This window comes from Anguilla anguilla, chromosome 1, assembly GCF_013347855.1.
Source record: "Anguilla anguilla isolate fAngAng1 chromosome 1, fAngAng1.pri, whole genome shotgun sequence".
Lineage (NCBI taxonomy): Eukaryota > Metazoa > Chordata > Actinopteri > Anguilliformes > Anguillidae > Anguilla > Anguilla anguilla.
Genome location: NC_049201.1, coordinates 72,567,874 through 72,579,928, shown reverse-complemented (window position 1 = coordinate 72,579,928; position 12,055 = coordinate 72,567,874). Strand labels below are relative to the sequence as shown.

General features: G+C 47.8%; 1 protein-coding gene across 2 annotated transcripts; it reads left to right on the top strand.

Moving 5' to 3' along the window:
• The first annotated feature begins 18 nt into the window (after positions 1 to 18).
• Positions 19 to 11,884, top strand: abhd16a (abhydrolase domain containing 16A, phospholipase). Of its 2 annotated transcripts, none has more exons than XM_035418537.1 (20): positions 19 to 184; positions 562 to 618; positions 956 to 1,022; positions 1,557 to 1,643; positions 2,037 to 2,122; positions 2,365 to 2,438; positions 2,797 to 2,904; positions 3,545 to 3,659; positions 4,337 to 4,438; positions 4,839 to 4,902; positions 5,159 to 5,208; positions 5,840 to 5,963; positions 6,570 to 6,674; positions 6,999 to 7,062; positions 8,022 to 8,078; positions 8,462 to 8,524; positions 8,817 to 8,893; positions 10,229 to 10,327; positions 10,471 to 10,517; positions 10,950 to 11,884. In XM_035418537.1, the coding sequence occupies exons 1-20, from the start codon at positions 83 to 85 to the stop codon at positions 11,031 to 11,033; spliced, it is 1,632 nt and encodes a 543-aa protein (XP_035274428.1). In that variant the 5' UTR covers positions 19 to 82; the 3' UTR covers positions 11,034 to 11,884. The 2 variants fall into 2 exon arrangements, with proteins under 2 accessions (XP_035274428.1, XP_035274419.1); XM_035418528.1 differs by having other exon boundaries at positions 559 to 618.
• Positions 11,885 to 12,055: the final 171 nt, after the last annotated feature.

Here is a 12,055-nt window from a genome sequence, read left to right as displayed (position 1 = left end):
GGTCCCAACCATCGACCACAGCTCATTTCCGGATGAAAACGCGTTCCCGCTTGGGCTTCCGTAGCTTCTAACCCTGAGAAGAATGGCCGGTTGGATATGGTTTCGTTGTCTTTTTGGGCCCAAACTTCAGCGAATTCATCGCTCACCGGACCAGAACAGACCTGAAGCCCGAACCGCGAGGCGGGTGAGTGCAGGGATTAACATGGGCGTGTGTGTGTGAGTGACTGACAGCCAACGGGAGAGACGATCGGGTTTCGCTACAGAGGGCATTATTGGCTGGTCGCTGCATAGAACGCTGGCTTACTGCGGAAGTCCGAGTGTTATTATTAAATATGAATCGGGCTGTCAAACTGGTTGTCAGGAGTGGGTGATTTCTGCATATGGGAACATTTAAACATTACGTGTAATTTTTGGGGAACTAAGCAATCATTGCAATTGTGAGGGCGACTATATGCTTATTGCAAATATCTGCATGTATCCTATAGTTATCAAATGTTACCACTTAAATTGCCCCTGCGATTCCATTCAATTTACATTTTTCTTTTTCTCTCATGCTAGCAGGGATGGACATACCAGCCCAAGAGTCTTGAGAAACACACCGACAGCATCCTGGGCTGGGTCAGTGGTCCTTCAGAATAGCACTGGATAGCACATAAAGTGCAATGTTGCACGCCCCAACATTAATAAACCCCTGTCTTTGCATGTAGCCTACATAACGTGCATTCTGTGTGAGCTACGCAAGCGAGACTGCACGCTCGTTCAATCGAATCATGCATCATATTTCATAATGTCTGACGTTGGTGCGTTTACAGTCCTCATAGAAATTCGGCGGATGAAGTGGACTGTAAAAAGATTCTTGGAAGGCTTTGGTTTTGCCAAATTATGACGAGTGTGTGTATTGCACAGCAGGTTTTGATGTTTTGACGTCAGTGTTTGTGTTGCTGACTCTCCGCAGGCTTCGGTTCTGTGGTCTCTGGGCTACTACAGTTCCCCGCTGCTACTATGCTACCTCTACCGGAAAGGTACAGAGATCGCTCACCTGTGTTTTCTGCTTGTCTGCGACGGTCATTCTGGCACAGTTCGCCGACGGTACAGCTTGTTTTTTGGCTAGGACAGTGGGTTCAAAACGGTGGGTCGGGAACTGGTGGAAGTGGAGGTGGGGGCGAGGGGACGGGGTTGAAATATTTTATGTATATATAGCATACACTGTAGATTCCGTGGACATTTATACCAGTTTTATTTAATACTGCAGTTGTTACATGCACAGCACAGCATACATTTACTGACGGTTTTGGCATGAATTTATACATGTATACATACAGACGGGTGACAAATTAAAGGAAAAACCTGAATAAATGAGTGGGCCATATGAAGCAAAAGCCTTGTGAGGTATTCCACAAATTAATAAAATGTGATACTACTCTTGAAGTGCATTTATAGTCCTGTAAAGCCTGCCAGTGGGGACAAGCGTATATGGAAAAGATACTATATTGGTCTATTTGGTGTTTTGTGTGTGATGCGTTCTCATTGACGTGGTCACTTGCTGTGTTGTTTAGGGTACTTCTGCAGCTCCAAGCTGATCCCGGTCAGTCAGTATGTGGGTACGGTGCTGGTCTGCCTGCTGGGAATTGCCTGTTTGAGAGGTGAGTCGGCACAGCCTTTTTTTCGATATGTTCAATATTGACCAGGAATGCGTTTGTGTGAGACGACCTTAGCAGGAACACGAACGTGTTTGTATGTTGGTCGAGACAACATGACCTCAAAACAGCTTTCCCGGGTTGGTCTGGTTGGATATTTTACAATCATGGCTGAAGACATTTTTTTAAAGCTGTGACTTTTGTGAATTTTGAGACAGAATTAGTGCATGTAATGATACATGTAGTCTTTTGGATGGTTTTGATGTGAACATTGGAGATCGTTGGAGAAAGACACTGTGGGTCGTGGTCTGTCTCAGATTGCATCGCGATCAGTGGGTCTTCTACTGATGGAGATTGTACTAGGCCCAGTTGGTCATGCGTGTCTGGTCTCTGTGCCAGGCCTGGGTCGCTGGAGGAACCAGGAGTACCTGCAGTTCGTCAGCATTCTTGAGGAGACCAGGAAGAACCACACCCATAGCAACAAGGTACAAAAGATGCAGGAGTAATGGAATAACGATACAACAGTTGTGACGTTACTGTTTTAAAAATTACATCACTGGTGTAAACCTGCCTGTTTTTGCTCTTACCATAGAAGAAAAGTCAAGTAAAGTCAATTTATTATCCCACAGTGGGGAATAAACACGCAATACCCAATTAACTTAAAAACATCAACAACAACAGGAACAACGTCAACATATTTCATTGACTTGTTCTCATATTCTCTTAGAAAAAGCTGGCATGCTACGACTTCAACTTCTCTCACTGGCCGACAGACTTCAGCTGGACAGAAGTCAGCTCTCCGTGAGTTGTGTGTGTGTCTGTATGTGTGTGTGCCTGCGTGCGTGCGTGCGTGTTTGCTTCTGTGTTTTTCTACATAGCAGAAATTATCTTAAAGCTGTTCCATTGTAGATTATTTTGCCATTGCAAAGGTATGCACTTAGCCTTCGTTGCCATATTTGGAGAACACTCTATTTCGATGACCATTTGCCTACTTTGGACAGCTTATGACACCCTGAGTCTCTAAATTTACTGTAGGCTGGTCTTACTAGCGTGATTTGATCCAGGAGGGGAGAGGCTTCAGGGCGTTTATTTGTATCTGTATCCGCGTGTGTGCCTTATTTATGCATTCTTAACTTCCTTTTGTTTGTGCGCCTCACAGGAAGCAGTCACAAGGGGGCGTGTCCCTGCTGAAGCCGGAACCCAGGCACAGAGGGTCAGCTGACAGCGTGCTCAGCTCCGTGCGAACCCTGCCGTGCCACATCATCAGGTGCGGCCGCGCCCGTCACCCCCTCCGCACCCGCGCCCCTCGCCCGCTTTGCCCCGTCCACGCCGTGCCTACGTCGCCGACTTCGCCGTTACCTGATATCACCCAGTCCACAGAACTCTCGTCTCTCTACCCTACCCCTCTCTCACATGGGGGTATCTCTCACACCCATTAGCATAGCTGTACATGGCTATACCTTATAACATATGAAAACACAAGGGAAATTCATTGGTTTAACCAAAAGAGCTAACTCAGTCATTATAACAAAGGGTGTACATAATAGTGTTGATCAGTTAATGGTTTTATGTATATTAGTGTTATGAGGTGTCTGGTTATCATTGGAATTTGTGCACCTCTGGCTATGCTGATATGCAGTGCTCTGGGCAGCTGGTCATGCTCTCTGTCTCCTCCTCCTCTCTCCTCTCTCCTCCCTCCTCTCTCCTCTCTCCTCCCTCCTCCCTCCTCTCTCCTCTCTCCTCCCTCCTCTCTCCTCTCTCCTCCCTCCTCCCTCCTCCCTCCTCTCTCCTCCCTCCTCCCTCCTCTCTCCTCTCTCCTCTCTCCTCCCTCCTCTCTCCTCCCTCCTCCCTCCTCACTCCTCCCTCCTCTCTCCTCACTCCTCCCTCCTCCCTCCTCTCTCCCGCAGCTACCTGATCGCTCACTCTTTCGGGAGGAGGATGCTGTACCCGGGGTCCGTGGGGCTCCTGCAGAAGGCCATGAGGCCGGTGCTGCAGCAGGGCCAGGCCCGGCTGGTGGAAGAGGTAACCGCTCCCTCCTCCCAGAATGCCCCTGTGCACGTGCTCGTACCTGCTCATTTTCACAGGTCGCACATGCGTCTCGTTCTCTCTGAGCAAAGCTCCCACGGTCCCTGGGAATCCTGGGAAGTCAAGTCCCCCCCCTGTTCTGGAATAATCACATAGAATTGTGAAACTCATTAATCCAGTCCAGTCTAGTTGCCAGTTGTCTAGCAATGCCATCATTCTGCGATTGGTCACAGACTGGCTTGCTCACTGGCTTGTACAGTATATTACACACACAGGCCAGGTCTCACAAGAGCACCCATGACTGTGTGTCCATACAAAAATTGACAAAAAAAAACAAAACATCGCTGTCATCTTTAATGGTGGAATGGGATTTTGCCCTTGTGAATGTGTTTGTTACTGCAATGTGATCTTTAATTATGCATTCAGATTTCTCTCTTGTGTATGAGTTGCTTGAAGCGATGTTATCCTTAGTGGTGGATTTTTACTTCACTTGAGAGACCGATAAAAGCAGAGTCGTGCTCTTTGTGTCTGCGGTGTTGAGCTGAGCTGTGCTGAGCTGAGATGTGCTGTGCTGTGCTGTGCTGTGCTGTGCTGTGCTGAACTGATCATTTCCGTCACCACATCCTAAAATCTGCAGTCTCTCTCTCTCTCTCTCTCTGTTCTCCTCCCTGCAGTTCGAAGGCCAGAGGAACAAGCTGGTGGCCTGTGATGGAAATGAGATCGACACCATGTTTGTGGATCACAGGAGAGACGGAGGGGAGAGGGGGAAGACACTGGTGAGAGAGGGCAGGGGGGGCCTTCAGAGGTAGAGAGGGAGAGGGAGGGGGAGAGGGTAAGAGCTTTTTACTTTTTTAGTTTGAGTGCCAGTGTGGAAGAGAGAGCCCCCTTGTGTTACAACATCATTGTAACACTTCAGTCTGACCTCTGGGACACCTTGAGCAAGTTTAAAATTTCTCCAGTCAGTCTTCGGCAGTGTTTTTTTAATGTTACCAGTGGACTTGCAACATGCACAAAACATGTTACTTGAAAAAATCACGTAAAATCTGTTACTCAGTCCAGGAAAAGGCACCATTGCGGTCAATATGACTGACATTGATGTATTGCAGTTATGCTGAGTTTATGCGGTAATTCAGTGGCATCTCCAGCATGTAAACTGTGTGATGATGTGTGTTGCAGGTCATCTGTTGCGAGGGAAACGCAGGCTTCTATGAAGTGGGCTGCATGAACACTCCTTTAGAGGGTTAGTGCTTCTGCGCCGTCTGCCTGTGTGGTCCTGTCGTCCGCATTCTCACCCAATGTGCTTACAATTCCTCCATAAATGGTGTGTTTGTCCATTGTGAGCCATTTACTGTCTGTGTATAGAGGGGCCTTTGTATTGCACATCGTGAGAGTGTGCATTACCTGTGGTTTAATACGTTGGTTGCTTAAACTATGTGTGTGTGTGTGTGTGTGTGTGTGTGTGTGTGCTCGTGCTCGTGTGCGTGCATGCTCTACAGGCGGATACTCGGTGCTGGGATGGAATCACCCTGGTTTTGGAGGAAGCACAGTAAGCATTATTCTATTACCCCCACACTCATATATATATATAAAAATAAAAAAAACTTCACGCCTTCTTTTGCTGCCTGAACCGAGTGAATCATGGCATGGTTACATAACTAAACTAGACCGGCCAAGTACTGCCTTCTGTAGCGTGGGGTTGGGGCACAATGTTTTACTCAACAGATGTCCCACTCAGCCAATAATCTTTGGCCGAGGTGCTCAGCAGGCTAGTTTGATTGGCTCAGAGAGAATGCCAGCGGAACTGCACCGGCGCCGAGATCTAGGAATGTGAAGGGCTGAGAACGCCTCTGCAGAAAGAGTACTGCACCGTTTATGCATATATAATAGATAAGGCGCAGTTAGTGGAACTCGCAGAACCTAGAAAATCTGGTTTGTGCAACGGTAACGTGAGTATGGGTGTGATCCTCGCCTCTCGTCTGAGCTGGCTGTTCATTTCCCTCCCCGGGTGATAAGTTTGTAACTTATTCTTTACATAGCAAAGTTGACACGGGTCTTGGAGAGATAAAGGTTTGAATACCTTTCACAATGACTCTTTATCTCTTTTTCTCCCCTCCTTCACTCTCTTATCTTTTTTTCCCCCCTCTTTTCTCTCCTCTTTATCTGTCTCATTGTTTCAGGGAGTGCCTTTCCCCCAGAACGAGGCCAATGCCATGGACGTAGTGATCCAGTTCGCGGTTCATAAGCTGGGCTTCAAGCTCAAGGACATTATTGTGTACGCCTGGTCCATAGGGGGATTCACAGGTAACTACAATAACAGTGCAGCCAGTCAGGGAGCTCCGTTTCCGAGTGTAGCGCAGTGGGTAAGGAACTGGGCTTGTAACCGAAAGGTCGCAGGTTCGATTCCCGGGTAAGGACACTGCCGTTGTACCCTTGAGCAAGGTACTTAACCGAAATTGCTTCAGTATATATCCAGCTGTATAAATGGATACAATGTAAAAATGCTGTGTAAAAGTTGTGTAAGTTGCTCTGGGTAAGAGCGCCTGCTAAATGCCTGTAATGTAATGTAATGTAATGTTTCCTCAAGAGAGGCTAGTTCTTCAGAGGGAAGGACCCAAGGCTTTATGTAAAGATGAACGTACACACGTGCATCAACATGTCCTCTCTCTCTCTCTCATGCAAACACACACATACGCACACGCGCGCACACACACACAGCCGTAACAATTACATGATTTTCCCAAGGTGGTTTGTGATTGCCTCTTGAAAACGACCGTTGTGAACAGCTGTTTTAACAACGTGTTCGTACACGGCGCTGTACTAAAACTGACTGATTGATCGATCGATTGAGTGATTGATTGATTTAAAAAATGTGAAGTAACTGACAGGAAGTTGTTCTCTGGCCCGCAGCCAGCTGGGCGGTGATGTCATACCCAGAGATCAGGGCCGTGATTCTGGACGCCTCCTTCGATGACCTGCTGCCCCTGGCGCTGAAGGTCATGCCTGACAGCTGGAGTGAGTGAAGGCCGGGTGAATGGGGCAGATGAATGGGGGGAGGGGATATTTTCACTAACGGCAGCTGTAGCTGGTTGCACCCCTTTTATGATTGCTGACATGTAGGTTTTTCCAAATATTTCCAATAAACAGTTGTTCTCAGTTTTTTCAAAGGTGAACGTTCGGAATTTCATATAAATAAGTGGCTTTGTTGCATCTCTTCTTCAATAGCTCCAGTCTGTTTGTCTGTGCATCTGTCTGTCTGTCTGTCTGTCTGTCTGTCTGTCTGTCTACTTGTCTGCCTGTCTGTCTGTCAGTAACGGAAGTCTGTCTCTCTGCTTTCAGGGCCTCTGGTGACACACACAGTAAGGCAGTACATGAACCTCAACAACGCCGAACAGCTCTGCAAGTGAGTCCCACCCGCACAAAAAAAAAAATGCAGAGATGGTGTTGTGTGAGTGCACCACAGCAGGAAGCACGTCATGCTGCAGGGATGTGAATGGCACTCGCAGTTATGGCATTGTGCACTCCTCTGCCTGCTCTCCAATGCTCTGTAGGTCCTCTCTCTCTCTAGTGCTCTGCTGTCAGGCAGTTTGGAGAGAGGGGCTTTGGAGGAGGACTGTGGGGAAGGGGTGGGAGGTGGTGAAAGGGTTTTTTTTAAATTTTTTTTTTTAAATATAGCTCTCTCTTGCTCATTCCTCCAAACTCGCACACTGCACCTGTGAGTTATGTAAGAAAATGTGTCAGCAGGAACAGATTCATCAAGTTCAATCAGGGCGAGGTAACTTCTCAAACAAACCTCAGGCCTGCTTTGTAATGCATTAGGAGGCACCGTGGAGAATCGGGATAGTCTCATAGAAAATCATTTTTTTACAAAAAAAAGGCTTGCCATCACATTTTCAGCAGTATATTTTTTTGATGACCTAGGCATTTCTAATGGATTGTTCCAGAAACATACTCATTTAATTTGTAAGCAAGTGACCTCACTTATGACAAGGTTGGAAACAAATCCCGTTGACTCTTATAGAAACCAGACGGTTGTTGTTCATCTCAAATTACAAGTTGCAACTTGTTATTATTTTTTTTACCAGAAGCTCTTATACAGAGTGACTTACAAAGCAGTACAGCATCTCAAGGTCTTAGGCATCTCTTTACTGCAACCACTCGGCTTCCAGCAAAACCTGGAACGGCACGGACTGTTCTGCAGCAGGAGTGGCACAAGATAAAGACTTGAGATCAAGATCCCTGCTCATTGTGTCACACTGCAGTTAATTATCAGGGTAGCTTTACCACTTAGGTGACGGAAGTGGGAGCCCGTTCTACGGCTGTGCACAGTGACAGTAACCCCTAACGTTATGTGTTATTCAGGTACCAGGGCCCGGTGCTGTTGATCAGAAGAACCAAAGATGAGATCATCACCACCACGTGAGTCACGTGACCCTTTGTGACACCGTGTTATTCTTGCTCATAAATGCATGTGCATTAATCACACTGCTGCTGTCTCTGTGGTTGAAACACGGACTCTGTTTTGAGTAATAGTGGCTTTGACATTTCGTCAGGCTAAAAAAAGAAAAGAAAAAAAAAACAGATACAGCATTTTCAAAATGAAACAAATGTTATCAAATATCCTCAAGGATGAACGTTCAGTGTTGTAAGCACAAGCTAAGAGACACATTTGGGAAACACCGCCAGTGGTGCAGATGTGGTGTAAGCACACCTGCACCACTGGCGGAGGAGTGGTGTAAGCACAAGCCTGAGATGGGTGCGGTACGTGTGTGGTGTAAGCGCGTTGTTCTGCTGCATTTCAGGGGTCCGGAGGACGTCATGTCCAACAGGGGCAACGACCTGCTGCTCAAACTGCTCCAGTTCAGGTGTGTGTCCTGCGGCAGCGTGAGCCGTACCGTCTGCACACTGTCTGTGTGATTCAGGGGCTGGAAATGGCACCGCGGTGCGGAGCGGTGCGCCGAGCGGAACCTGCCTGCTAGCGGCATGCTAACCTGCCCACGGCGAGAGCTGGACTGACTCAGCCTGCTGTGCATTTGGGATGTTGTTTTTTATCTGTGGAAACGTGCCCTTTTCCTACTGTAATACTCCAAATGCTTGTGCAGACCTCAAAACTTACCACCTCTCCCACCCCCCCCCCCCCCACCCCCCCACTTTCAGATACCCCAAGGTTATGAACGAGGAGGGTGTGCGGGCAGTTAGAGAGTGGTTGGGAGCAACGAGTCAGCTGGAGGAAGGTATGGGTAATGTGAATAATGGAGTGTGCACAGTAGTGGGTGGTGAGTGTGCGCTTAAGAAATGCCCTGTGTTAGGGATGCTGGGAGACTCATCCGGTTAAGGCACCGATTCAGTCTACGGATGGGCCCCAGTCTGGAATCAAATTCAGAACGTACGAGTACTGACTGCGGCTGGCTGCCCCCACAGGGCAAAGGGTCACTGGCTCCAGCATCATGTGCGTGTGCATGTGTGTGTGTGTGTGTGTGTGCGTGTGTCCGTGTGTGCGTGTGTGTGCGCGTGTCCGTGTGTGCGTGTGTGTGTGCGTGTGCGTGTGTGTGTGTGTGTGTGCATGTGCGTGTGTCCGTGTGTGCGCGTGCGTGTGTGCATGTGTGTGTGTGCGTGTGCGCTTGTGTGTGTGCATGTGTGTGTGTGGGCGTGGAATGTGTCCTGGAATGGAGAGCATAATTACAGGTCTGTAGTACAGATTACTGTAGGTATGCTATAACGGCTACTGTATTATTTTCTTGAGTTATTCAACTAATGAGAATGGGTGGTTACTGTCTACAGATAATTGTAAAGGCTCCTGGATATGGGTAGTCGTGTGTGCGTGCGTGCGTGCGTGCGTGCGTGCGTGCGTGCGTGCATGTGTGTTTGCAAAGTGGAAGCAGAGCAGTGGAAAAAAGATAAGCTTCAAGTGTCCTGTCAGGCTAAATGGCAGGAAACTGTTAAATCTGCAAGAGCAAAGTATTTCTGAGATATTATCTCCAAAGGTGGTCACATATCCAAAGTCCTATTCAATACTTATATATGCACTGATGATTTTTTAGAAATTCATCCATGCCTTTGTCATCCCACATTGATTATTGTATTCCCTGTATACCGGACTCTATGCCAGTGTGACTGGCATTCAAAAGCCCCTATTCTGTTTCCAGGCCACTTAGAGATCTTGTGAACAGATGCTTTTGACAGTCCCACGGGCTCATTTAAAGCTAAAGGGCGATCGTGCCTTTGCTCTTGCTGCCCCAAAGCTGTGGAACAGTTTACCTTTCTAACGCTAGGTCTCTTGAGACTGTTATATTTTAGTGGAAAGCCCATCTTTTCTCCTTGGCCAAGTTCAGATCCTCTTCATCAGGGTGTACTGTCTTTGTGTAATTTTTTATCCCTTCGATTTTATCCTTCGTTTTTACACAGCACTTTGGTCAACGTCAGTTATTTTTAAAGGTGCTTTATAAATAAAGTCGACTTGTGTGTGGTATTGAAGTCCCCTGATCATGTGTGTGTCTGTGTCTGTGCTGTATCAACGCGTCCAGTTCTGGGCTCACTCTCTCAGTCTTGCTCTCTCTCTCTCTCTCCAGCTTCAGTGTACAGTCATTATGAGGTGGATGATGATTGGTGCACGTCAGTGCTGCAGTCCTACCAGACAGACAGAGAGACATTCTTCCCCTGGAGCGTCGGTGAGACGCCCGTCTTTCCCAAAATGCTCTTAGTAACGTAACGGCGCAGAACGTCCGCGAGCCCGTCCCTTAACGCGGTAACCCTGGATACGGTGTGTGCGCTCTGCTAAGTCTCTCTCTCTCTCTCTCCCTTCCTTCCCCAGGTGAAGACATGACTCCTGAGGGGAGACGGCAGCTTGCTCTGTTTCTGGTGAGAGCCGCTGTCCTTACCTCAGCGCTAACGTTCACCGTTTCCATGGCGCACAGCCTGGCAAAGCCTGTCGTTTCAAAGCAGTAATGCTTTATTTATTAATGCATATTTACAGCAGCACTCTCTGCTGTGATTTTGTTCTCCCCACCCCCACAATAATGCCTTTATGACAAGACTGTGGCCCCAGTATTCCCTAAGACAGGGCTGCCCAGCCCTGTTCCTGGAGGTCTACGGTCCTGTAGGATTTCAGTTCAACCCTAACGGAGCTGTTTAAGCGGTAGAATCAAATGGATGGCGTGCCAAGTTAGGGCTGAGATGATAACCTACAGGAAGGCAGATCCCCAGGGACCGGGTTGGGCAGCCCCTGGCCTAAACACTGAAGAGTGAGGCCAGACACAGGCCTGATCCTGCCCCTCTCTTGCTCTGTCCCAGGCGCGGAAGTACATGCGGAATTTCGACAGCACCCACTGCACCCCTCTCCCCATCTCCGAATTCCAGCTACCCTGGAGACTGTAGAGCCAGCTGGAGGAGGAGGAAAAGGAGGAGGAGGGGGGTTGGGCTCAAAAGAGGGAGGTAAACTGAGAGAGAAACCCTGTTGGAATGGTGCGGGACAGCGGGACCAGCGGAGCAGGAGGCATGATGGGAAATGGAAGGGGGGGAGGGGGGGGCGCTGTCGTTGGGTTTTTAAGATGTGGCAAGGGCGGCGAGGTCGGTGTTCTCTGTGGGTCGGCAGCTGTCGTCCGGATTCGTTTTAATCGCCGGTCTTATTCAGCAGGTGTGCCCTTTCATTTTGTCTCTCTCTCCCATGGGCTGTGTCCTTAGAACAATCGCATACAGTTTGCAAAGCTCCACAAAACAAAAGCTAAAAAAAACACTTGTCGGGAGGTGTCAGTGGTGCTCTAGTCCTCCATGGCCACAGTTAACCTTTCCACAGTTACTCTTTGGAATGTTGTGACCTCACCAGAGTGCCACAAACCTTTTTTTATTTTTAACGGTACACAGAACTAGCCTAACATGCGGGAAATGTAACGCAAGCTTACTGCGAATAACGACAGGTGTTCATCATACGACAGCTGCAGTTGTGCATTGTGTAGTTTTAAGCAGGTTTATTGGTCTGTGCAGCTGCCACTCAGATCATACGTTCATTTACCTGACAACTCCCACTCGAATGTGAAAGAGAAACCCAATGCAGCTGATTTTAAGTGTGCAGCCCACAACCCCCATCCCCCATCCCCCCTCCTCCTCTTCTGCACATTGTCTTTTTCACTTTCTCTATTTTGTGGACACTGTTATGAAAAAAATCTGTATCCTTAAAGTTATTCATGTTAAATATAATGGTAAATAAAAATTTGGTTGGAAAAAATAAATTGATGTAATTCATTTTGTTCTGTGGCTTCCGTTTTGGCAATAAAGAAGAAAAAAAAAAAGCAGCAACACAGACCTGATCCAAGGGTTAATTCTTCATAGGTCCAGCTTTGAATATAGCAGTACGCCACATCAGTGGTATATTAGTATTTAATCAAATTAAGCCTCACATC

Excerpts from the sequence above, each read along its gene's own strand:
- abhd16a (XM_035418528.1), top strand. The coding sequence starts at position 83 with ATGGCCGGTTGGATATGGTTTCGTTGTCTTTTTGGGCCCAAACTTCAG. Across the intron at positions 3,660-4,336 it reads AGGCCCGGCTGGTGGAAGAG|TTCGAAGGCCAGAGGAACAA; the intron begins GTAACCGCTCCC and ends TCCTCCCTGCAG. Across the intron at positions 10,328-10,470 it reads ATTCTTCCCCTGGAGCGTCG|GTGAAGACATGACTCCTGAG; the intron begins GTGAGACGCCCG and ends TTCCTTCCCCAG.